The 27,516-nt window shown below is 42.3% G+C and overlaps 1 protein-coding gene across 11 annotated transcripts in view; it reads left to right on the forward strand.

The window, feature by feature from the left end:
* Positions 1–20,189, forward strand: part of LCLAT1 (lysocardiolipin acyltransferase 1) — a 228,211-nt gene extending 208,022 nt beyond the window's left edge. For all 11 annotated transcript variants that reach the window (XM_059717249.1, XM_059717251.1, XM_059717265.1 and 8 more), the window contains one exon: positions 15,752–20,189. In XM_059717249.1, the coding sequence (XP_059573232.1) occupies positions 15,752–16,254 (503 nt within the window). In that variant the 3' untranslated portion in view covers positions 16,255–20,189. The remainder of the gene's footprint in view (positions 1–15,751) is intronic.
* The last annotated feature ends 7,327 nt before the right edge of the window (positions 20,190–27,516 follow it).

The raw sequence follows: 27,516 nt of genomic DNA on the forward strand, positions 1-27,516 counted from the left end.
TTTTCATATAGCCATTGCTTTGCTCGTAGTCATTCTTGCAGTATCGCTTTACTATTAAACAGCAGCCTCTTTCCATCAACAGGTTAAACAAATATTTCTTTCTGAGGAAAGTTAAAAACGTTATGGACACATCTGAAAAGAAGAGGGTAACTTTTTTTTTTTTTTTTTTTTGGCCAGATCAACTTTTATTCCATTGTGATCATTTTCTTGTTCTAAAGATTGTTGCCATACTGCTTTTTCTCTAATCTCTGGTTCTGTACTACCCCAGGTTTCCATAATTTTGTAACAGACTGGAGGCAGCATGAGTTAAAGAGACTTTCCTGGGGGGGAAAAAGTGTTCCGGTTCAGTAAATATAATTAGGAAATTCTTAAACAAAGGGTATGTTTATTCCAGAGCTATAAAAGGCAGATGTTTTTTAAGTAAATTGAGGAGAGTGATAGTCTTGGACAAATGGCAAGAAAATTAATTGAACCTGAATAGACTGGGAAAGCAAGAAGTATGATCCATTTTAATATATATGTTTTAACTGAGACAGTAAAAACTCCAGTTTTAATGATAGCACAATGTAAACAGATCATGGGTTTCAGTGTATTTATTCTAACAGGGTTTGTTGTTGTAGCTTTCTTTTTCATTTCCTCCTTTGAAGAAAAGAAGCCAGGTGCAAATCAGCCTTATAGACACCTCCACTTAGGCACTGCAGTGCCTTAAAATTTAGGTGCCTGGCTCCAGCAAGGGGATCCCAATCAACAGGGTAGGTCCTTAGATTCCCTCTGTGGTAAATGGGAAGGCCTGGGTGCCTCTCATGGTTGATCCACACACATCAACTAGGTGCTGAGCAGGAGGTACCTAGACATAGAGGTATGCTCGTGTCCCTACTCGGAGTGAACTCTCAATGCTTTGTATTAGTTACTTCTGTCATCTCAAGAGCCATAGTGCCCAAATGGGAAGTACCTAACTAAGCCAAGTTGTCTAAATTACAGCAGTTTTTTGTTCACATAAAGCACAGTGCTCCAGATCGAGTCTCAAATGGGAGTGTTAGTGGTGGTGCTCACCTTTTGCCCTGTAGCCTAGTCATTGGAGTGCTTGACCATAAAATGGCAAACCTCAGTTCTAGGACATTCTCAGCCCAGGAGGGATTCCAACCCACATATCCCCTTCCCGAGGAAGTGTCTGTAACCATCAGATTTAAGCCTAGCCTGGATGGCACTGCCCTCCACCTCTTCCGTTGAACTTGGGCAGCCAAGAAGGAAAGATTCAGGGAGCTAGAGAGAAAACAAGCAGGAGGGAACAACTCTAGCATAAGGAGGGTGTTCCCCTGGAAAGGAATCGTCCTGGCTTTCTGGTTCCTGTTTACACCATTTACAGTAGACATTGATTGGCAGAAAAATCAGAAATAGCCCAGGCTGCAGAACCCAGCACTCCTTCTCAGGGAAATGCTTTCAGGACAGGTCAGTAGAGTTTCACTCCCATGTTCTTGTCCTTCTAGCCCCTTGAGTGGCGTACTGGCCATCTAAGCATTGTCCCGTTAGCTAAGAAAAAAGAAGTAACCCTGACAGCAGGAACAGGAACCTAGGACTGCCCCCTCCCAGGGGAGCGCACTCCTTCCTGAGCTGTAGTCATGTTTGTTCTTTCTTGCTGTCTTCCTAGCTCCATTAATTGTGTGTTCGGGTTGTCCAGAGACCTGCAAGCCTGGTTGGAAAAGCATTCTTCCAGCAAGTGGAGATGAGGCCTCAAATCCCTTCAGGCTGAGGTCTCCCACTTCTAGGATGAGTACTCTTAAACACTAGGCTTTTGCATGCAGGCTGCTGGCATTTAACGAGTTGCTAGGCATACTGTCCATCTGCCTAAGGAATCAGGGACTTCAGAAGAACTTAGGTTTCTCTCCACAATTATATGGATCACAACACAATGTAGGTAGGAGTATGGTGCCTCTTAGGTGGCTGATCTGAATTGTTTCTGAGCGTGCATGGGGGATCTTTGCTGGACAAAATGGAGGTCCCTTTTGAATCGAGATGCCTAAAAGATTTTGCAGCTGCTGGAGTGGGGTCATTCTGGATCATTTTTTGTTAACGAGGCACCTAAATTCTGCTTAAGCCATGCTGAGAACACTCAAGCCCAAAATAACTTTCCCAGTCTGTCTCTCTCAAGCCATTTGCAAAACACAGCATTAATTTTTACCATTAATGTTGTGAGGTCAGATAGAAGCAAAAGCAAGAACTCTCACTTTTAAAAAACAAACTCTAACCCTTTTTAATTACCTTCCAATAACTGTTACTGTGTGTTTCCGTTCCAAAAAATGATGGTGTTAAAGTGTGAAACAGGGGGTGGTATTACAGCAGATGTGGATCACGTGTTGCACTGGCAGAGGGGAAGGGATTATGAATAGGTAAGGTACTTGTTCAGCCTAGCTTTTGAGAAACAAATAGCTAAGACTGAGACAGGAGGGAGTTGTGAACCATTTATACTATTGCTAGAAAGTCACAAAAGTAAAATAGCAATGTGAGGTTGTTTATACATGTCAGGAGCCAAGTGATTTGATATATGCATGACTGTGTGCATGTATCCTTTGTAAATCTCTAAGGATTCCACCCCCGTCCTGATACTAGGATTTCTGGAAAACACTTGAATGTCCCATTTATTTATTTATTTATTTATTTTTTACAATTTTACTCATCTTTACATATTTGTTCTTCTACAGATATCTCTGTCATGGGGTAGTAGCAAATGTCATGGGGTAGTGGACACTTTTAAAATGGATTTTATTGCTGTGTAGTAAATTATTTTTTATGTTAAGCATCTTTGTGAATGCTGCCTTCAGAGTTTATGCGGTGTTTGCTAGGCAATCCATGCTCAGACTTACTGGATTTGGGCAAATACCTAGCAGTACTTCAGTTCCTGACTGTCTCTCCTTATATGAAACATTACCTTCTGCAGTGATCTGGAACACTATAGCAGCATGTCTTAGATAGGAACATATTGTCATCACTAATAAGACAGTTTAATGTTGCTATGAAAAGACTGAGCTTACAAAACTACATCATGTACATGTATGTAGAATGAATATGTAGCCTTATGGGAGGCTGAGAGAGAGCAAGTGCACATCACAGAGGGCAAACAGGCCAAGTATTTTCATTATTTAGGTTTGACAAACACAGTTTAAGAATGATGGAATTAAGAGCAATGAGTCAGTTATGCCTGGTCACACTTAGCAACTGAAAATAACTTATATTCAAATCCTTGTACTCTTCCCCCCCCATCATCCTACCCCTTACTCTCCGCATGTTGTGCATTTTATTTATAGTTCGCAATTCACAGAATAACACTTCAGATGCTGGGCGGGAGGGTGAGCACTGCTCTGAAGACTGAACTACAGCTGCCAGGTTGGCACACTCAAATGTAGCCAATAGGCCTGTGCAATTAGGCAGCTATTCGATCCGGCTTCGGGTCCAGCCGCTTCAGATGCCAGGGATCCAATCCAGAGCTCCAGACCAGTTTCCCGCTTCGATCCGGCTGAAGCGGCTCCGAAGCCTCAGAGCCGCCTCCGAGATCTGGCCATAGGGTATAATGGGGAATCAATTAAATATCTATAACTTTGTTGTTTTCTGTCTGATGTGGATTAAACTTGCAGGGGTGGTAGCATCTGCTGAGGCCACAAAGCCTGCCAATTTTCAAGAAGATAGGGTACGGGGTTTGGGGGGAACTGCACCCCAAATTCTTGAAACCAAACTCATGTCATGTGTATGGGTTAAGCCACAGTGGGATCAAAACTGCAGGGGTGATAGCCTCTGGTGAGGCCACAAAGCCTGCCAGGTTTCAAGGAGATCGGTACAGGGGTTTGGAGAGAACTGCACCTCAAGCTGCTGACAGGCACAACTCATGACATAGATGACCCTGTGTGTGTTAAGGCACAGTGGGATGAAAACTGCAGGTGTGGTGGCCCCTGCTGAGGCCACAAAACCTGCCAAGTTTCTGTCTGTTTTTCTGCCTGAATGGGTACTGGTAATGGTATCTTTCATAAAATGTTATGAGAGCTAAAGATGAAAAGTGGCCTATAGGTAATAAATGCCTTAAAACTAGTTAACTGATAAATCTCAAAAGGAATGGTAAACAGGGAATTAGCATCCTGTGGTGGTATTTCTGGTGGAATCCCGCAGAGAACTCTTCTCATCCTAATGCTCTTATATATCTTTTGTTGGTGATTTGGCAGAAAAATTTTAATAATTTCTAGTAAACTTTTCAGGTGTTACAGAAAGTGGTGGAGTTGAAAATAATGATGAGGACAAGTCTGTAATAGAGGTAAATGTGGGGCATTTGGTGAAGTGGTCTCATCTGAAAACGTGCATTTTAACATAGCCAAATGAAAGATTCAGGTACCTAAAAACCAAGGGCATGTGTAGCTGAAACGGGGGCCCTCAACTGAAGTGGTGGGTTTTTAAAAACACTGCTTCAGTTTAGGGCTGATTAAATCCCCATGTTGTGCACACACCTGATTTACCTGCGTCTCCAGCAGGGAGGAAAGGGCAAGCTGCCGGTGGGCGTAGCAGTCCCTGGGCTGCAGGGGAGGGGGTGGTGCTTCCCTCCAGGGCAGCGGCGACCCCCACCCAGGCGGCCCCCACCAGCAGGCACCTGGCTTGGATGGTCCCGGGGGCCACTGCAGACGCAGAGGGAAGCACTGGGCCCCCATGCAACTCAGGCAGGCTCTGGGGGGGTGGAAAAAAAAGATCAGGCTCACCACTTTTCTTGTGTGGAGCTGCTTTCCTGGGTTGCTGCTAGGCTGCCTGCACGAGCTTCCTGCAGAACCATGGAGCTGCACGGAGCCCGGTGCTTTGCTCTGCAGCTGTAGGGCAGCAAACTAAAAGTGTTTGGGGGAGTTTTAGTTTGCTGCACGCCAAGTCATTTAAGGCACATTACGCTGCCGAATTTCCTACAACAGCTGGAATTAATACACAATACGCTGCCTCGGTGTGCAAACACCGACGCCATTAAATGGTGCAAAAGAATTTAGCCCGCTTTAAAGTGTCATGTATGCACCCTCCTCGTTTTGTCTACACACGGCCCAAGAATAGAATTCACGCTCAAAACATACTAGACAGCATCCTGCAGTGTGGTGATGCTGAAAAGTCATTTGATGTAGCAGTTAACCTGTAAAACATGAGCTCCAAATGTGCAGCTATGAGTAGGAAGATGAAGACAGTCTTGACAAGCCTTGGCAAATAAATAACAAAAGTAGGAAGGCCTTGCTGATGTCTGTGGCTTTATTAAAAACTTTAAGTGGCTTGATGTCCAGCTTGGTGCTCACATATCAAAAAGTGTGCTAAAATACTGGAAAGCATTCAGAAGAGATCTATAAGACTAAGCTATAAAAATCATGCCGCATACTGAGTGGCATAAGCTTTTAATTTGTTCAGTTTATTCAAGAGAAAAACTTAAAGTGAGTTGATCACAGTCTTGAAGGACTTCCATGGGGAAGAAATGTAACTCTAAATAGCCCTTTTAATTTAGCAGACAAGGTCATAACAAAGTCCAGTGGCTGAAAGAAAAAAACATTTGCATGTTGAAACAATTTGTGTAGAGATATGGAAGATTTTTCATCTTTGGAAGTCCACATAACAAAATTGTGGGCTTTCTTAAAACATGTTATAATTCAAAACAAAGTTACAGCCTTGTTGCAAAAATTACGGGAAAAGATTCTATGGCCTATTGTATTTGGAAGGTCAGATACAGGTAATGATTCTAGTCTGTTCTTGCTTTAAAATCCATTAAGTAAATGGGTTTACAACAGACTTCACATTTAAAGCAGAATTTCCTTTTTTTTTTTTTCCTGGCTGGTTTCAAATCGAGAGACTGTTCTGGGTGTTACTAAATCTAGCATCAAACCAAAAGCCTGTATGTCATTAAATTTGTCTAACATGAATAATAAGTATAAATCATATAGAAAAAATAGCCAGAAATTTGCATACATAACACTTCAAGAGAAAAAGTCTCATTTCTTTGACCTCTTCAAGTCAGCGGGTGGGAATATTTTGAGAGCCCATTATATTGCAGTACCTGTGCAAACTTGAGTAGGTTAGCTTGATATCTCTAGATTCAAAGCTTGTTTCATGGACTAAATCAAGACTGACATTAACATTTTTTCTTTCTGACTTGCTTATTTGATTGGTATATTTAGGCAAAAAAAAAAAAAAGAAAAGAATCCCCGATCACTATTAAGTGGTTTAGCTTTATCCCAGAGAAATGTCTGAAGTTTTGGATCTTCACAGAGATTATACTGCCCTAGCGGGGGTTATAAATCCTCAAGATTACTTCCTGTAGCTAGTATGTTTACTAAGAAAACTGACTCTTTCAGCAGCCAAGACTAACACTTTCCAGTAAACAGTTTTAGATAACAAATGCCCAATGGTGTTATCTGTGGTTGAGAGTTAATACACAGGGATCAACTCAATGGGCAGTAATCAAATCAAGCCAGTGACATAAAGTGTAACAAGAAAACAATCTGTGTATCTACATTAGTAGTATGAAGAAGTCCAAGGAAAGAGTTAGGCTTCTTCTCAACGGAGAGAGAAAGCTAATAATAGACGATACCAAGAAAGCTAAGTTATGCAATGCCTTTTTGGCTTCGGTCTTCACTAAAAAGGTTAACTTTGATCAAATGGCTAGTGGAATTGGCATTAAAAACAAAAGTTAGATGTGGTCAAGTCAGCTGGCCTGATTGAGTTCATGCTAGTGTACATAAGGAGATGGCTGCAGCAATCTCAGAACCATTAGGAATAATTTTTGAGTAATTCTCTTTCCTCATAGAGGAAAAACAAGAACAGAGACTTTTGCAAAACAGCAAACATTGTGCTGATTTTTTTTTTTAAAGGAGGGAGAAGGAGCACCCAGGGAATTATAGACAAGTCAGCCTAACTTTCATTCCTGGAAATGCTGAAACAATCAGGTAATCTGTTTGAGAGTACCTAGAAGATGAGAAGTAACAGCCAACATGGGTTTGTCATGTAAACCAACCTAATTTCCTTCTGGGAGAGAGTAACAGGTCTTGTGGGTGCTGAGAAGCAGTGCATGTGATGTATCTTTTGCCACTGCCTCCCATGACAGCCTTATAAACAAGCTAAGGAACTATGGTCTAGGTGAGACTGTTATGAGTACCTAATTGGTTGGAAAATTGTACTCCAAGTTGTTGGCAATTACTCACTCTCTGACTGGAAGGATGCATCAAGTGAGGCTGAGCACGGGGGTCTGTCTTGCATCTGGTACTTTTCAATATTTCCTTTAATGACTTAGATGATGGAATAGAGAGCACTTTTATTAAATGTACAAACAATAGCAAGCTGGAAGAGTTGCAAGCACTTCTAAGGATAAGATTAAAATTCAAAATGATTTTGACAAATTGGAGAAGTAGTCTGCATAAATAGGGGAATAACTGGCTAGGCAACAGTTCTGCTGAAAAGCATCTGGGGCACAAATAGAAAATGAGGTAACACTGTCAAATTGTTGCGCACACACGCGCACAAAGACTGTATGGGCACATATACACAAGTGTTGTATGTAAGACAGAAAGTAATCTTTCCACTCTACTCAAAGCTAGCAGTGTGTCATATGGAGTACTATGTCCTGTTTTGGGCACCACTTTTCAAGAAAGATGTGAAACAATTAAAAATAGTCCAGAGGACAACAAGAAAAACGAGAAGAGATCTAGAAAACATGACCAATGAGGACAGAATGAAATAAGTGGGTTGTTTAATCTGTAGAGCTGAAAGATTGAGGGAGACATAAGTTTTCAAGTATACAAAAGGTTGACACCAAGAGAAAGATTATTATAAACTATTTTTCCCTGTCCGTTCGATAAGAAGTAATAGGCTTCAATTTCAGCAAGGGAGATTTAGCTTGGACATTAGGAAAAACTTTCTAACCATCTTGGATAGTCAAGCACTGGAATAATTATCTAGGAAGCATCTGGAATTTCCAACATTGGAGGATTTAAGAACAGGTTAGACAAACTTCTGTCAGGAATGGTTTAGCTATGGTTGATCTTTCCTGTGTTGGACAAGATGATTTCCCAGCTACCTTCCAAACATATATTTTCTGTGATTCTTTGGAATCAGATGTAGTTAGATGGTAATCCCTCTCCCTCTGCTGGTTTCTATCTTTGTTTTGAATGTCTCAAAATGTCTGGACCAATGCCATTCTTTAAATGTAATATTCCCCTGCATTATTGTGATTGCGATAGTGCCTTCAAGGCCCCATATTGGGTCAGAGGCCCATTACCCTAGATATTCTGGAGGGGTGCAGGAAACCCCTACGTACAGCTGTTGCCCCTGTGACTTCGCAATGCTAGGTACACAGTGAACAGCCTTGCAACCATGCAAATCAGGATCGGCCTGGCAGCTTATTAGGAACCATTTCATGATGTTACATTGGTCTGGATATAATCTGCAGTATCATAGTCAATTCTGGCTCAGAGGAGATGGGGAGTGGGGCAGGATTATTTAGTACTCTGTGCAACTGGAACTGAAAATTGTGTCAGTGACAGGTAATGTAAGGACAAATTACAGATGCCCAGATTCTCAGTAGGGTATATACATACATTTGGGGTGGTTAGATCGCGTTAAAAATGGCCAGCTGATCTAAGGTAAATTGGAATTGGGGTGGGGGGGAGGGAGGGGCAGAGTAGTGGAGCGGCTTGGGAAAATTTTTAAGCCAACTTTGAGTTTAAAAACCCTTCGTCAGACTGAGGAAGTCTCTGCAGTTGGTGTGTGCTCTTCCTGGATGGAATGAAAAGTAAAGAAGCCAGGGGCTGGGCTGGTATGCATACAAGATAAGCAGTCAGTGAAGATGTCAGTTGAGGAGTCAATGGGTGAGAGACAGGCTGGGTGGAGGGGAGAGAAGGGGGATGAATAGTGGAGAGGTACCTGGGGAATCAGATGTCAGGCAGGTTATAATGTGTCATAAATCCAATGTCTGTATTTAGTCCTTGATTTTTAGTATCCACGAGGTTGATGAAGTGAAGTTCATAGGCTTGTCTGTGAAACGTGCCTTGTAAGTTCCCTTTGAGGATCAAGACTGAGAGATTGGAGGGAGAGTGGTTTTCTTGTGAGAAATGTGCCCCCACAGGTAATTGGATATTCTTGTCTATGATAGATTTCCGGTGTGCATTCATTCTGGTGCGCAGTTGTTGTTTGGTCTCTCCTGCGTATTTTCCATCAGGGCATTAGGTGCATTGGATGAGATATATTACATTCCTGGAGGTGCAGCTGTAAGATCCTGGGATGCTGATGGCTCTGTTGTGGGGTGTAGTAATAGTGGGGGTGGTAGAGATGTGTTGGCAGGTTTTGCATTTCTTGTCATAGCACGGTCTGGATCCTTTTGGTGTGTTCTGGGCTTGAGGAAGTTTGCTTCTGGTGATGAGGTTAGCGAGGTTCGGTGCTTGTTTGAAGGCTAGGATGGGTGGCTCTGGGAATATCTCTCTAAGAATAGGGTCTCTTTCTAGTATGGGTTGCAATTGTTTGAGGATTTTCCGTATGGGTTCGAGGGAGGGGTGATATGTAATAACCAGCGGTGTGTGATTTGTGGGGGAGTTTCTTCCGTACTGCAACAATTCTTCATGTGGTATCCGGGCAGCTCTTTCAAACGTGCGATCTACCTCTCTGGAGGAGTGTCCTTGTTGGGTGAAAGCCTTTTTAAGATTGGTGAGGTGGCAATCCCATGTGTTCTCCTCAGTGCAAATTCGGTGGTGTCTGAGGGCTTGCTGTATATCACAACTTTTTTGGTGTGTTTAGGGTGATTGCTGGTTCTGTGCAGATATGTATGTTGGTCTGTGGGTTTCTTGTATAACGTGGTCTGTATTTTATCATTCTGAATACTGGTCATTGTCTCTAAAAAGGAGATTTTGGTGTTGGAGCATTCAAGGGATAGTTGGATGGAGGGATGGTGATTGTTGAATTTTTGATGGAACTCAATCAGAGATTGCAGTTTTTTCAGTCCAAATGATGATGTCATCAATATATCTTAAGTATAGCAAGAGTTTGATGGTGCAGTCCTTTTCATTAGTATTCTTAGTATTTTATTAACTCACAATTAAATGTCATTTCAGTGTGCCTGAGATAGGTTTGCTTTGAGTCAAGTAAAAGAGCTTCTTACAAGAAAGATTCTAACAAAGCATCTGACCTAACGAACAAATACAATGAACTTTTCTCCTAAAAAAAATATTTTAAATTAAGAAAGTCTCACTGCTGATGCTATTCCTTTGTTCGCAAACCCAGTCAGAATTACTTGTGCTAGCTTTTGCCACTTATGACTGCAGTGCCCAAAGCAAACAACTTAGTGTTGTAGTTACTTAAAAAAAAACATCCTACATTGTTCAATCCCAAAGTATGAGCAAGTTTAAGTGGAGCATGAGTATATCTCTCAGGAAGCATTAAAGCCAAAGCATCCCACAGTAATACTTTCAGGATTTTTTCCAGATTAGTAGCTACTAAGTAGGTGAAGATTAAGACACACATTACCTAACCACTCTGCCTCTATTGGTTGCATGGGATCCAGCTTTCTGAGTCAGTTAGCAGGACTGTGATACAGCTCCTGTTTACTGCAGTGCTTACGTACTGTTTGGCATACAGCTTCACCATTACGTGCTAAATAGACTTGTTCCCATCCCTGTTTTAAAGGGCTGTGGAGAATTTGAAAGATTCTAAAACTGACGGTTGTGTTTTAGACCATTGAAATGCATGCCTGTCACCTTTTACTTTCACTGTCTTGGTTATGCTCATTTAGGCAATTATTAAACTTGGATCCTGAAGGTGAAATGTCAGTGAGGAGCTAACTTTTTGGATTCAGCGGAGCACTATTTGATTTCTTCTCTCCTCCCAGAATAGCAGGTGTATTTGCACAAATGAGAAGCATCCCGGAAAGTTAGTACATCCCCGTTCATTCAGGTCTTTCTCATTAAGCACAGGCTACAGACAATTACCGCTTTCAATTACTGGCTCATTAAGAACAGCTAATGGTAGTTAGAGCAATGTGACTCTAAATACAGATTATGGGTTCCACTTGAAATGTGCAGAACAAGGTATTTGTAAGCAGGGTTTTAAATTTTAAATTCAGTAAGGAGAAAGTGCTGCCTGCTTCCTAGCTAACCTAGTTACATGCCCATTGGTAACGGTAAGCTCCAGTTTGACGCAGTTCCCATCCGCAACATTCTGCTAATGCACCACCTGCCAAATCCCTCTACTACCCTGCCACTCTTTAACAGGAACATGGGTCATATTCTAGAGAGAGCTCATAAGAGGTAAAATGTATTAGTAAAGCTAAGTCCAGTAACCTAAACTTTCTGCACAGCATGGTATTTTCATACTTCACCCCTCCTTCTCCTCCTCATCTTCCTGTGGCATCCTTTCTTATTTAGAAATAACTTGCTAAGCAAGATATTTACTGCCACCTTCCTCCACTATCTCCTCTTCTCTAGTTGGCTCCATTCCTGAGTCATTCTCTCATTTTCCCCTTCTAATCACTTCTTAGCTGTTTCTAACATACAGCATACCCAGTTTTTTCTCTCCCCAGTCCCTGCATTTCTGGTTGCCCTGCAGTTCTCCCATAACACATCATTCCCTGTGACGTGGCCCTTGCTTGCCTTTTGCTGGCCAGCCCTGAAATTATATTTGTCCTGTACCAGCTGCTGTGTCTTTGTTTCTGCAGTGCACAGCAAATGAGCCTGCACTGGAAGAGAGAGGCAGCCCTAAAGGCATGGCTGCCGAGAAAATGACCCAGACTGTAATTAAAGACATTCCACCTTTCCTAAGGAATTTTTGAGTTTCTGGGATTTACTTACCTGTTGCAGTGATTTTTTTTTTAAAGTCACATTCATTTGTATGGTGCTGTGTGGTTGCAGTGTGGCCTTATTCATATTAATAAATGGCATTGACAGATTAATGGAGAACATTCTCAAACTTTTTATTGAGTTGTTGAGGTATGCAGTGTGGATCCAACAGCTTACTGCAGGTAATAATAGCAGAGGCCATGCTCCTTTCAACAGTTATTAAAGAAGGGCTGAAGTTTGTCATCTCTGTATGTGAACTCTGCCAGGGAATTAAAAGCTTCAAGATGCCATTTGTGTTTTGTTTCTAAATATTCATGACCAAGACAAATGATGTGTTTAAAGAGCCCTGCAAATTAACTCTTGTATTTCTGTATTTTATGTTTCTCTGCCTTTAGGACTGCTGAATTTGCCTTTGAAGTACCTATGTCATTTAATCTTTATCAAAAATATTTATTTTGTGTTTATCATCATATTATGGTAGTTTAATGAGCAAAACATAGGGCTGGGAATTAGGAGTCCTCACTTGCTGCTAGTCTAAGCCAGTTGCCTCAGTTTTCCCATTTGTAACAAAGAATCAGTAAAGCTTTGTCTAGCTACTGTGGAAAAGTTTTTGAGCTCTGCCCTAGGATTAATTTACAGTCAAAATGTAATAGTCACTTTGCAATGCAGAGAGAACCTGGTCTCTGTTCTGATGGGGACTGTCTAATTTCAAGCATGATGCAGTTGAGTGGGTGAGAGGATGCTAACAAAATACGAGTTTTAATAAGATGAACAGAATGGGCATTGTTAAGATTACTTAATTTCGCCATCAGAGCCTAATACACACCATCGTATAATAAATATATTATTTTTAAATTGAAACATGGTGATGGAAGTGTTGAATGTTACTTATTGCTTATGTGTAATGTCTTGATTTTAAGAAAAATCTGAATCCCCCCCCCCCCCCCCCCCCCCCGGAGGGGTGATAACAGCAAGATAATTATTCAGCTGAATCTAGGCAGAAATGATGGAGAGAAGGCTGGAGAGCTGTTGTGTAGTACTATTTAGCATTTTTTGTCAAGGGCATTTTTATGCAAAGAGTGCTGCTGGATCCATTGCTAAACTAGCTTATCTTTAGCAACAGCCTAAAGGGATTTTTTATGTAATGCTGTCACTTGGTCTGATCCACCTTTCTTCACTCTTGTAAGCTTACAGTGGTGTATAGAACAGGAGCCCTGTGGACAGGGAGAAGTGAACAGGATAATTTTTTTGCACTTCAGGTATAGAAGGAAGAACTTAGGAAGTCCACATCTCACTAAGGCATGTATCTAGTAGGCTTATCTAGGATCACTTGGGTAGCTGCCCAATACAAGCCATGCCCACTTCTAGGGCAGAGCTGCAACACAAGGACTAGAAGTGTTAGAAAGGGGCAGAGAAAAAATCTGGCTCCTCTGCAAAGGTGGAGACTTAAAAGCATGAAACTGGCCTGGCCACAGTTCATTCTTAAAGGCTGGGTTACTCTGATGCACTCTACTTGTGGCTCTCTTAAAAGGAATTTTGAAAGTTTCTAGTATAGAATGCAGCAATTCCCCATCTCAATGGGATCCGACTCTATAGCTCTACAAAACCTGTTCAGCAAGCCCTTGGGAATCCTGTGCAATTCTTCAGTGATCTAAATCAGGGGTTGGCAACCTTTAGCTGCACTGGGACTATAGGTATCTGGCCCGACTACAATGAGGGTCAGTGCAGGCACAAGAGAGCAGCAGGAGGGTGCTGTAGAGGGGATGGGGGACATGCCACAGCTGTATTGTGCCTGATACTCTGTGCTGCCACAGGCCAGGTGGAACTTTCCTGAGCCATTTCTGGCTCACAGGCAGTATAAGCTGCCAACCCCTGGCCTAAGCTATATGTGGCACAGCACTTTATGGGAGAAAACTATAATATTGCACAGTGGTAAAATGCAGTCTGATCTGTATCTCACCAGTGTCTGTATCTGAGCAATTTATGGCAAGAGCATCACAGACCCTTGCGGCACATGAACAAATTGGCCCAAATATATAACGTTGCTCTAATGAGTGATCGAGCAACTGTTTAGTGTACAGGGACAGAGCCATACAGTTTCTATAACCATTTCTAGTAATGTGCATTGTTACTGTATGTGTCAATCGGAGCATGCCAGCTTAAATGATAAAATTAAGAAATGCTGCCTACATCACAATATTAGCTGCTAGACATTCATGCAAACCATGCAGTAAACAGCGGCCAAAGGTTTTTCCAGCTGGCTACGCACCAGCTGACAAGTTAACAGGGGAGGATTGAGGGTAACATGAGTGAGAGAGAACACTGTTAAGCAGGGTTTAAAGGTAATTAATCCAAAAGGAAATTTGTTCCTAAGTGACTGTGTTCAGGAAGCCAAATTGATGCCAACAAGGGGCAAGGTAACAAGTACAAGTTGAACTCTCAAAAGCAGAGTAAATATTAACCTCAGGGTATTTGGAGTTGAACTTTGGCTATGTTACTTTGAACACTGGCTTTTAAAGTAACACTTCCCACTCTTTTTATGTCATGTTTAGAGATGTGGGACAGCGGTGCAGAGATGGGGATAATCTTGGGACCAGTAAATTGGTGTCTCCATGCAGTGATTTCACCTAAGAAATGAAATCCCTTTTGGTGGAAACTGCCTTCAGTTGCTTCACCCTATAGACAAGTTGAATCTATTTAGTCTCCAACTCACCATTTTCTGCTTTGAGATGACCAACCAAATCAAAACAGCAACACAAAATTAATCATAGCATAGGGCTGGCAAATCATAACATTAATGTCACATTGGTGTGCAATACAACTATTTTTAGATAATTTTTAAACTAGCAAAGTTAGCTTTATAAAATGTGAAAAGAATGTCATTTGGCCAGAAGCTGCTGGGAGAGGGGATGTTCAGAAGAGTGCATCTTCCTGAAATTAATATTAATGCACAGACGCTATGATAAAACTTATTTTAGCAACATTTATGTTCTAACACGTAGATTGGCTCGGTCAGGCATAATGATAGAAGAGCAGAGTCCTTTTGTCAACACCCCTCTATAATGTCTAATCTAAAGTTGTTTTTAGATTAGATTGACAGGTTCAAATCATAGACTTAGCTGTACCCAAACATAACATTCTCCCTTTTTTGCACATCGCTTCTAGTTCTCCAGGCCTAGAATGTACTGAAGAACCATAAGCCTCATGCAAAGGCCACTAATGTCTGGCATTTGAAACACTGAATAGTTCTATTTAAAGGGGAGTGTTAATTTGACTGCTCTGTTTCCCAACCTGGCTGATCATGAAGCTGTTCGCCATCTTCTATCAGATGAAGACTTCCCTGATTTAGTTTTCTGGGGTTTTTGTCTCTTCTCTTTTTTTCCTAGCCCGTCAATGAATTAGAATGTATCTTTTGATACATATCTGAATCAAATTTTAAACCAGATTTCTTTTTGTATGGCCATTACAGTCCATTTTGCAAAAAGTGCCGTAGCTAGTAGGTAAAAGGGAACTGCAGTTTCCAATGCAGTAAGAAACAGTTTACAGAAGGATATGAAAATAAAGTGACCGGAACCTTATGTTTACTTGGAGCAAAGACCAGGCACACCTATACTAATCTCTCTTTGAAATGAAATTTAACATTAATCCAGAATTCTCAAACAGGATGGGTAAAAGGATAGTGTTTCTGTAAATGAATGTCATTTTGTCCCTTGGGGACTTAGCTATAATCCAGATAAAGAAAATGATTAGGAAATATTGACCTGCTGGCCTTTAAACATTATATAAGTAGGATAGTCAGTATCTGCCATTAAACCTTTGTGAATTCAACTATGATTTTGACAGCTTTTAATTGTAGCCTTAAGCTAATCATTATTAATTGTCATGAAAACTGATTATTCTGTTGTCTGTATTTATCTTGTTCTCAAAAATGTTTCTTCTAGGTAATAACCTTGATGCTATCCATGATATCACTGTGGCATACCCTCAAAACATTCCTCAAACGGAGAAGCACATTTTGAATGGAAACTTCCCAAAGGAGATTCATTTTCATGTCCGCAGATATCCAGTACACACTGTGCCCACTTCCAGGGAAGAGCTGCAGGTCTGGTGCCAGAAGCGTTGGGAAGAGAAAGAGGAAAGACTCCGGCAGTTCTACGAAGGTGAAAAGTACTTCGATGCAACGGGGCGAAGCATAATTCCACCATGTAAATCTGAACTCAGGGTCCTAGTTGTTAAGTGCATTTCACTCTTGTACTGGACAGTCTTCACACTTGCTATGTTTGTACTGCTGTACTTGTACAGCTTTGTGCGATGGTATCTTTTGATCATGGTCATCATTTTTGCCATGCAACAGAAAATATTTGGAGGGCTAGAATTAATTGAGCTTGCGTGTCATCAATATGTTAATAAACAACAAAATTTGTATGGTGAGAAGACGGAATAGAAGGCTGTTCAGCAGGGAACAAGGGGAGATAACTGATGTTTTTGAGATGTGCCGCAGACTTTGTACAGGGACACATTTTTTTGCATGATAACACTCAGTCTTTTCTTACTACCATTATTACTAAAGATATTTTGCACTTGTTCTGTGGAAAAGAAAGAGAAATATTAGTTCTTGCTAACTGTGAAAACGATAGTTTTTATCTTTGAATGTAATATCAGTATTGCTCTTGCAAGCAGTTAGCAATTGCAGCATACTGTAGTTATGAAATAACATGCTGGATTATTGAACAATCATTAAGAAATTAGTAAATGTGATGCACCCTGAACTTTTCAAATGTGCAAGTACACAATGTCCAGCTGAGAGAGACAGATCTGTGACTCCCATACACTCACCTTGTCATAAAATAATCACCAAATATAAAATACAGATCCCCTCCCCCTTCCTTCCCCAGTATTTCTAATATTTTTGTATTTGTTTTAAACTTCTTTCTCACAGATTTTCCTGGCTGTTGACTGGCTGGCTCAGTGAATAAGAAATTAGATGATAATTTTAACCTTGATGTCTTATGTTGTTGTACAGGCAGGGCCATCTGCTCCAACCCAACATGAGTCTTAATTGAATATTTCCAAGACCTATTCTGCCAGCTTTTTCCCCCCTACCCCAACTCTCACCACCAACCGTCCCCTCCCCCCTGCCTTGCAGTTCAGCTGTCAGTTACATAACACCTGTACCCTATGGAGACTTGCACCTGCTACTTAGATGCATTTGTTCCCCTAAAACAAAACCAGTTGTTTGTTAGGTAGCTAGCAAGTATTGACTTCTTTCTGTAGAAGTAACTAATCTGAAAAAATGTCTACTCCCTGAATCTGCTTCTCTGGTTTTTAAAGTGCTTTCTGAGTCATTTCAAACTTCAGGATGCCTGTAGACATGCAGGGGCACTGCTCCAACATGCTATAATTACAGTGTGTTGGAACAGACTCAATAGAGTCTGCTGGAACGTGCCAGTTAGCATGCTCCAACAGCCCTCACATCTCTTGTAGTCAGCATCCCCATACTTCAGAATGGCAGTGGGGGCACTTTAACCAAATGTCATGAAACAAGCTTTAGTTAAAGCCCCCCCACCACCATTTTGCAGAGCAGGATGCCAAATACGTGACAGAGCCACTCCAATTAAAGTGCCCTCCCCCCATCTCCACCCCTGAAGCACGTGGAAAGACACCCTCATTGTTTACAGTAGGAAAACTTTTTTTTTCTTAGTTCACAACTCAGATCTGCTAAAACTCAATCAGGCCATGATTGGTTGTACGCAGTTATGACAAAAGAAATAGTTCAACCTATCACAACACAGGAAACATGATTTCCCTGTGCAAAGACTAGTATGCTCCTTGGCTTTCCTCTTTCTCAGAGGCCAGTCCTTTGTTGGAGTCCATCACTGAAAAGCGAAATTGGTGGAACGCCAGATAAACCAAGGGTATATTGGTCTTTTCAAACCTTTACAGACAAAGAAGACTTTTTTTTCTGATGATGTCACACAATCCTCATCGTATAGTAGAAATTGAGGTTCCAGATTATGGAGACTATGGAATGAACACCCTCGGCACTTAGCAAACGCCTCAGCTTGCCTTTGCCATTTAGCCTCAAAGATGGCCTACTGCACAGCCACAGACCATTCCTTATTTCTTCTGATCTGCTCCCCGAAAGGCTTTGGAAGGTGCCTGTGCTATGCTGGGGTGATCTAACTCCATATGATGAGTTATATTACTGTGAAGTGTAAATTTGCAGTCTGAAGACTTTACTGTGTATTATTTTGCATCTCTAGAACACTGGGCTCAGCACTGCAGACAAATTGGTTCTCTTTTGAATGTGAGCATTAAGCATGGTTATCTGATGCTTTTGAATCTCAGGCCACTGTTGGGTGAAATCACTGACCTGTATTTAACTGCCCCTTACAAGGTGACAGCTGTTTTTTAATCCCTGCTCACAATGACTAATTAGTTATTATGCATAAGTACTTGAAGCCATCTGTTTTACTTCAGGAATTTTTTTTAAACCTTTATTTCTTTAGTAAAAATGGCATCTAATTTAGGCATGAGTCTCTTAACAAACTTCCTCACATTATATTTAGACATACATGCATAAATAGCTTGACATCTGATACTGTATTGTCACAAGTACAGCAGAAAAGGATGGTCTTTTTGCACTGGGGAGGCATTTTAAATGGCCTATGATATGAAGGCAGCTGTTCAAATTTACATAGTGTGTTTTCCATATGATAGCGTTGCTTTTTGCTTCAACTTCCGGTGATCCCAGCTGTCTCAGCTCCTGCAGTAAGAGATAAAAAAACCTCATCTATGTCTACCTTTCAAAGGGGATCTGTTCAAGGCTTGGGTTCTACAGACGCCTGTAGTATCAAAGGCTAGCCTCCTCCAACAGCCCCAACCTAGATGCTGAGCAAATACTGCAGAGGTCAAGCCTTCACATCACCAACACACATACCATCTGCGTTCCGTTCTGTCCTAAAGCGAACTATGGTGTCATAAAATGTGTCAGGGATCAAAGTTTGAGACTTTGGTCATTTCTAAAGTGCAAATTTCTACTGTATTTTTTTTAAGTCTGTATTTTGTTGCTATGAGATCTCTAAATGGTTTTAAAAATGAAACTCAAACCAAGAGCTGACCTGTCAAGGGGAGCTTTCTATCTCAGTGAGGCCAAATTTCTTACATACCTTAATGTGGGAGACATCCAGCAAATTTGTAATTCACTTCTCTCTCATTCATAGAAATAAAAATATGTATATAGTCGTCACTCTGTTGTCTTGTGAGCTATAAATGCTATGTGTTAGGATAGCTTGCCCTAGCAATGAAGGGCAGCACAAGTCAAGTGAATAAAACCCTTTTCCTATAAGCAAAGCTAATATTATTGAGGCTGATGCACGAACATGGAGAGCATCCAAAAATCCACCTCCATTTCCAGATTTCTTATAAACACAAGGGGAAAAAAATATTAACATTTGAATAAAGAAGAATAATCTTGGTGAAATTCAGGAGCCACATTGCTGAATAAAACTAGTTGGGAAGTGGGGAAAACTTGTGATTATATTCACTTTCCCCTTTGGTTCTTATCCAACTAGCCCTAGCATTCAGGCCACTAGGAGGCTGTTTTGTTTTCATTCACCCTTGTTTAGTTAATTCAAACTACACATATTAAAAAGTGCCAGACCGCTCTGTTTTAACATCCTTTCCCTTTGAAATGTTTCCAGTGCTACTGAATTAGAAGGCTCTGGAGCTCTGGAAATCAAATGTACTGATCTTTCATGGAAGCATACTGGCACCAGGAGACCGCTTACTTTCTTAGCATGAATTCTGAGAGCTACCATTCTCTCTAGTCCCAGTGGCCATGCCCTGGTGCATTCTGCACTCACGCTATGGGGCCCGTGTGTCTGTTAGATCTCACTTGTGTTTCTTGAGAAGAATGGCACGCTCTTCTTGCCTTTAAGGGTACCATTCATTTTCCTTATTCAAATGTTTCCTGATCAGGATCATGGGTCTCTTTCTCTTTGCTCAGAAAAGAAGGTTGAACTCATGCTTGGTCTCTACTTGTCATCAAAGTCATTTGAGATAACAGTGCATCAGACTGAAGCATTTTTCTTTGTTGTTTTGAATGTTAGTAATGTGGGAAGCAAAAGCTGGTCTGTAAGATTGTTGTGTTGATCATACTAAATGTAGTCTCTAGTTCTGTGCATTCTATCAATCTCAATTGTTTAAAAAATGGGTGTTTTTATAGCTTTGTTTTATAAATGCATTGTATGAAAACAGACACCAGGATCTGACAAATCCACAGAATAGCCTTAGTTTTCAAAGACCACCGATATGTTAGAATGTTTTATTCACGTGTCACTTATTTACTCTACAGCAACAATAAAGACTTCAAACATTTCCATGAGTTTCATTTCATTGGTTTCTTGGACATGAGACCACTTCTACCACGTGAGAGCATTTCACATACAGCCACAAGGAACAAATGTTCTCTCCAGTTGTACAGCCTTTTACTGGCAGTCACTGTGCCTTAGTAAAGCATTGAGCTAAGGGAATATGGCTGTTGAGATATTATTATATTCCTATTCAGGTAATAAGAACAGTATAAGCCACTTAAGATGCCTGAGAGTAACATAAGATGGGCAGCCATTTAAATCATGTAAATAGCTCTAACCCTTTGGCAAAACTCATTGATTTCAATATTAAAGGTACTGCTTCAGCTGAATTGCACATAGGGCTAATTTGTTCAGGAACTATGCATTCAGCTGTTCTCACCTCATTAAGGCTCATTACCTTGTTACTCAAAATGCTTTATGCCCCCAGCAGCAACATTGGAAAAGATGGGGCCTAGTCAGTGTCCAGGCTGCTAACCAGTAGCATAATACTTTACAGCAGTAGTTGATATGAGCTAGGAAGATTAACCAGCACCCCCTCATCCTCCACCGCCACCTGACAGTTTATTGTGTGTCAAACAAGTCCGCTGTGTATCTTATACAGTGTGAAGCTGGAGAGAGATGTGATCTCACCTAAATTCTTTCCTTTAGCTGGCTTGTGTAAAGCAAACACAAAAGAAAGCTCTGAGCAGCCCCATACACACAGCTCAAATGTTTAAACTTTGTTTTTGGGGCTCAAACACCAGAACTGTTAGGAATCCACCATGGCCTGGGTTTTGCCGGGGTCCAAGATGCAGATGTGCACAGAATACACATAAGTGGGATGCCTTAGATTTCAGTGAGTTTAACTGAAGGACTCTTAAAAGAGGGGCAGTAATTATATCATTGGTGAAAAAAAATCCAAAAATACCTAGCATGGTGTAACTATAATCTTAACATGTAAACTAATCTATTTATCTTACTTCTTAGAAAACTCACAATGTACAAAGACCAACTGCTGTAATTTTCATGTATACCGTGTTCTTTATGTGTAACTGAAGTTGAATTTCATTCTTAACTGCAAGTGTTATTTTTGTGACAAAAGTGTCCTGCCCTTCTAAGTAGCCATAAAGAAAAGAGAAGATGGAAGAAAAGAGACCCCCTGAGCTACTTTAAAAACCAGGTCTAAAATTGAATGTTTCAGTACTCTGGCACATTCAGTATATTCAAATATATCAACAAAAAGTGACTGCTGATACACTGTTTAATAGGCTGCCTGTTCTGAAAAGACATTTGCTTTTTTCCTTTCCAGACTGTCAGTTGGTATTCAGATGCACAGTCACAATATTGGTGCTGCAGGGCCTCTGTCTCATGACACTCCAGAGCCCAGCTGTCCTGCAGGTACTCTCATGCAACCGTAATAGCTTCCATTTCACCTGACTGCAATGCTGGCTGTCATTCCCCCTGCTGGTTAGTCATTGAGATGCATGTCTGACCAGGAGTAATAAGTGCCTATGCTGTTCGGTTCGGAATAATTGTTAACACAATGGAATAAGCACATGTGTTTAGAGTTACTGGGAAAACTAAAGGAATGGGCAGGAAGTAACTGGGACAGTCTGCTTGGTTAGCGGAGAGGAAAGGGTATTAATTCCACATTTGGGCTTGATTTGGCTGCGCCTTTGCCTCATTTTTTCAGCCTCATATTGCACTGGCTTCTGGAGAGAGTCAAAGAGGTCTGGTGGGCTGAGCATAGCCTGGCAGCAAAGAGCTTCCAAAATTCCAGTCTCAGCAGACTCATGCTGTTGCCTAAGGCAAGTTGCTGAGGCTGATTCAACTGAGCACTTAAGCTTGTGCTTGCTTTTAACTGTGTACTTAAGAGCGTTACTGAATGCAACAGTGTTGAACACAAACAGGAGGTCAACATTCAGTCCATGGTTAGGTGCTTTCCTCAGTGAAGCCCTTCCTGTCTCTGCCTCAGTTGTACACTCAAACCACCATAATGCATCATGAGAATCAAGGTGTGTGACTGCCTGGAAGACCGGCTAAGGCTCAGAGTTGCTGTCTTAAATTTTAATCCAGGTGACAGGAGGAATACAGTTGATTCCATTACACTATTCTTACTGCATTTGTTATGTTTTAATCCTGATCAGCTAGATTGGAAACAAAATATCAAGAGGAGTGAAGACCATGTAGCCTTCTTGTCCATCTGAATGGAGACAAAGGCGAAGCATTTGTGAATTGCTGGGTGAAGGGAAACTGGGGAGGAAAAGTCTTCACAAGGGCCAGTAGTCAAACTGGATGACTAAAGGCTTATGCAGATCCCCGCTAGACTAGTGGAGTGCTGCAGTGAAACGCAACTTGTTTGCTACACCTGGACCTGAACTATATCCACCTTGGAACTGCATCAAGTAGATGCCAATAAGCACTCCCAAGACAGAATTTATGAGTGCTCCAAGCTGGCTGCATGACATCTGTTCCCAGATTAAGTGTGCTGGGAGTGGGCATGCTGTTCTTCACTATGATGCTCCTGGGAGGTGGCACAGACATGCCCTCCTTAGCAAAGGCTAATTTCAATAGCATCTTGCCCATTAATAGCAGAAATGACTGGTAAAAGCAACACATCAGTCAGAATTAATCAATCGTGCATTTCTGTAGCAAGATCAGGGAGGAGGTGGGGGGACCTCCTATACAGGCTTTGGGTCAGTGCAGAGGTAGTTAGGGATCTTCTGAAAGGGCTATTCATTTTAAAATTTGCAGGTCCAGATGCCCTCCATCCAAGAGTGCTGAGGGAGCTAGCAGGGGTCATCAGGGAGCCCTTGGCCCAGCTGTATGAGCATTCATGGTTGTCTGGCCAGGTGCCAGGGTATTAGAAACTAGCTAATGTGGTCCCTATTTTCAAGAAGGGGAGGAAGGAGGACCCAAGTAACTATAGGCCTGTAAGCTTCACCTCAGTCCTCAGGAAGATCTTGGAGAAAATCATCAAAGAGCACATCTGTGGGGGGCCTGCAGGGGAGATCATGTTCCGGGGCAATCAGCATGGGTTCATCAAAGGCAGGTCCTGCCAGACCAACCTGGTTGCCTTTTATGACCAAGTAACTAAATCCTTGGAAGATGGTGTCACCGTGGATGTAGTCTTTCTAGACTTTAAGAAGGCCTTTGACACTCTCTCACCCCATCCTCATCAATAAATCAAGTGACTATGGCATTGATGCCTGCACGGTTGGATGGGTAAAAAATTGGCTGATGGGGCGCACCCAGAGACTAGTGGTGGACAGGTCGTACTCAACCTGGTGAGATGTGAGCAGTGGGGTCCCCCAGGTCTCAGTCCTCAGGCCCGCACTGTTTAACATCTTCATCAGTGACTTGGACAAGGGAGTTGAAAGCACATTGTCCAAGTTTGCTGATGACACTAAGATGTGGGGCAAGGTGGACACACTTGAAGGGAGAGAGAGGCTGCAACTAGATTTAGACAGACTACAAAAGTGGGCAGATGAGAATAGGATGGGGTTCAGCATAGATAAATGCAGGGTGCTGCACCTTGGGAGAAGGAGTCCACAGCATACATACAGGCTGGGGAGTTCCCTTCTTGAAAGCACAGAGGTGGAAAGGGATCTTGGAGTCGTTATTGACTCCAAGATGAACATGAGCCGCCAATGCCAGACCGCAGCCAGCAAGTCCAGCCATACCTTGTCATGTATCCAAAGATGCATCTCAAGCTGGTTAAGAGAGGTGATACTTCCCCTCTATGCAACTTTGGTCAGGCCGCAGTTGGAGTACTGCGTCCAGTTCTGGGCACCACACTTTAAAAAGGACGTGGCCAGCCTGGAGAGGGTTCAGAGGAGGGCCACCCGCTTGGTGAGAGGGCATCAGGACAGGCCCTACGAGGAGAGACTGAGGGACCTGAACCTGTTCAGCCTCGACAAGAGGAGGCTGAGTGGGGACCTGGTGGCTGCCTACAAACTCATCAGAGGAGATCAACAGCAAATAGGTAGAGCCCTTTTCTCCCCAGCACCACCTGGGATGATGAGGAACAATGGTAATAAGCTGATGGAGAATAAGTTTAGGTTAGAGATCAGGAGGCAATATTTTACAGTTAGGGTGGCCAAAATCTGGAACCAACTTCCCAGGGAAGTGGTCCTCGCCCCTACCTTGGGCAAATTCAAAAAGAGGTTGGATGATCACCTGTCTGAGGTCTTGTGAACCCAGCATTCATTCCAGCCTGTGGCAGGGGGTCAAGCTAGATGATCTGTTCAGGTCCCTCCTGACCCTAGCTACTATGAACTACTATGAAACTTTTTTCTGTGTCATTGCTATAGAAATATAGGCATGAGTTTCCAAAGGAACCCAAGGAAATCAGGCACGTAAGTTCTCTGAGCTATCACTGGGCACTGGACAGCTAACGCCCCGGAGATCTTTTGAAAACCGTAGGTGTTCCGTTCACCTCAGTGATTTGGCGGAGTGTTGCAATTGTACAAAGTGTATTGTCCACCACTGAAAAATGAGGCAAGAAATCACCACCCTCTTGAGAAAAGTGACTCTTGCAGACCCAGTAGCCCCTGAGATCACAGCCTTTGGAGTGACCAGCCATTCCTGACCTCAGTAAAAACTACCGCACTAATGGGTGAATGGGATCTCCTCACAGCTCATATCCCAGGGCATGATTCTGGGATCCCCCTCAGGATGCTGTGGAAATCAGTTTTGGTAGGATTCAGATTAGCTGTTGGTCTGACAGGGTGAGAATCATGGTACAATTCCCCTGCAAAGCCAGAAGGTAAAAAAAGAAACCTACTCACATACCGCACCCACCCAAAATAATATGCACACTTTGCTTTTGGAAGGCAAAATGTAGAAAACAAGATTTTTCCAATCATAGCCTCTGATGGAGAGGCTGTGTTGCAAAATGGCTGCTCCTTCTCTCTGGCATAGCAAGCAAAAGGGGTACCAATGTTAAGCATTTCACAGGCACTACTGAATTGGTAGCAGTTTTCTACGTTCAGACAAAAGCTACTGCCAATTCAGTAGCAGCTGTGAAAGGGTTAACACCGGATGCCATCGCTGCTTGCTCTGCTGTTCCAGACAGAAGAGGCAGCCACTTTGTAGTGCAGCTTCTACTCCTCTATGCTCCCACAACCAACCCTGCCCCCCCCGCCCCGGCCAAAAAACAAACCCAACAGCTTAAGACACACTCTCCAGTTTTGGAAAGGCACTTTTGGGGAAAACCTGGTGTGTGAGTAAATGTGGTATTTAAGGGGTGTGAAACTGAGTCTATGAAAAAGGGCATTAAACTGCCTTCTGTAGCTAATCTACTGATGCATTACTACCATGCTGATTACGGTCGTTCCTGATCATAGATGCAATACTCTGTGACATGCAATTGGAAACAGGAAAGGCTTTGTCAGCTTAAAATCTGCTCAGTGAGCAAATCACGAAACTTAAGTAATTCCAGGTGCTACTGCTCCTTCTACCCTGACTGTCCTTGAACCCCTCCATGTGTTTAAAATATGACTATGAATTATCTGCCTCCTCTGTTGCTGCTGTGTGAAAGACCCAGACAAACAACTTTGGCAACTGACCACCTCATACAGAAAACAGAATAAATTTGACTGTACACAAAGGACCGAATCCAACTGCACCTTTGGGCGGGTAAGTAAAATACCACTTATGCAACTAAAGTCAGCCGTATAAGTGCTACCTCACTGCCGAAAGAGGGAGTTGGACTGGTGCCAAAGTACTGTCAAATGCACAAAGGAAACGGTAGAACAGAGAAGTGCTTTTCCCTCAAACCTTTTAGGCTTTAATGCAGGTGTCAGCAGCCTTTCAGCAACAGCAGGCTGAGCTGACACAGCTTGGTCCTTAGGCAAGCTGCTGCTGCAAATTTGGCTGGCACCGCTTTGCATCACTCACCATTGCCACTGATTGCTGCTGCCCCTCTGGCTTTCCATGCCAGATAAAATCTCTTTTTGTGATGCATACAGACCATGGGCCACAGGTCACTGACCCCTGCTTCAATGTACTGAACTGCATTTGGATTTTCTCTCTTCAAATTTTTGTATAGCAGCCTCTGTAATCTCCAGAGGCACAACTGACATGATCTTCACAGCTCGCCAGCTGCAGAAGAATATAAGCCTCTCTACACATTCTTCTTTGACCTCATGAAAGCTTTCGACTCAGCCGAGAAGTGTTATGGAGGATCCTTCTGAAGTATGGATGCTCACCAAAATTTGTCACCATTCTTTGCCTGCTCCATGACAGTAGCAAGTGGTGGTTCCTTTGAGGTTAAAATGGGAATTAAGCAAGGCTGTCTCATCACTCCATTTTTCTCAATATTCTTTGCTGCAATGCTACATTTGACCACCCACAAGCTTCCAGCTAGAGTGGAGCTAAACTACCAAATGGATGGTAAGCTATTTAACCTCAACTGACTCTGAGCCAAAACCAAGACTACTGTGACCTTAATCATTGAGCTCCATATGCTGATGATGTTGTAATGTGTGCTTACTTGGAAGTAGACCTTCAAGCAATCTTCATTGTCTTTACTGAGACATACAAGAAAATGGGACTGATGCTTAACATTCAGAAGACTAATGTCCTCCACCAACAAGTTCCTAATGAACAGTCTCCAGCTCCAGTAATCCAGATCCACAGTGAGACTATGGAGAACATTGCGTATGTCCACTATCTCAGGAGCCATCTCTTGCAGAAGGCTGACATCGATGAAGAAATGCAACGTTGCCTTAAATATGCAAGTGAAGCTTTTGGATGCCTGAAGAAATGGGTGTTCAAAGTTCACAACATCAGATCTGAAACCAAGCTCATGGTTCATCAGTCATGATCTCCATCTTGCTGTACAGAGCTGAGACATAGACAACGTACAAGAGACACATAAAGTCATTGGATAAGTACCATCAATGCTGCCTGTGGGAGATCCTCCAAATCCAGTAGGAAGACAGATGCACCAGTGTTAGTGTCCTTCTGCAGGCAAACACCACTAGTACTGAGGCGATGATCATCCAACATCAACTTCATTGGGCTGGCCATGTCATCCAGATGTCCAACTCCAGAGTCCTGAAGCCAGTTTTATTCTCCCAGCTCAACCAAGCTGTATGCTGAAGAGGGAGGCAGAGAAAGTGCTTCAGGGATGTCCTCAAGGCCAATTTAAAAAAAATGCAACATCAATGTCAACTTGTGAGAGACCATCGCTGAGGACTGCCCCAAATGGAGGAAGAGTCTGCTGCAGGAATCTCAGTACTTTGAAACCTAATGACAACAACAGGAGATGGAAAAGCGGGAACGGCAGAAACAACATGTTGTGGACCAAATCAAGAATCCAGCACCACACAACCTACATGGAAATG

The sequence above is a fragment of the Alligator mississippiensis genome, chromosome 1, assembly GCF_030867095.1.
Source record: "Alligator mississippiensis isolate rAllMis1 chromosome 1, rAllMis1, whole genome shotgun sequence".
Taxonomy (NCBI): domain Eukaryota; kingdom Metazoa; phylum Chordata; order Crocodylia; family Alligatoridae; genus Alligator; species Alligator mississippiensis.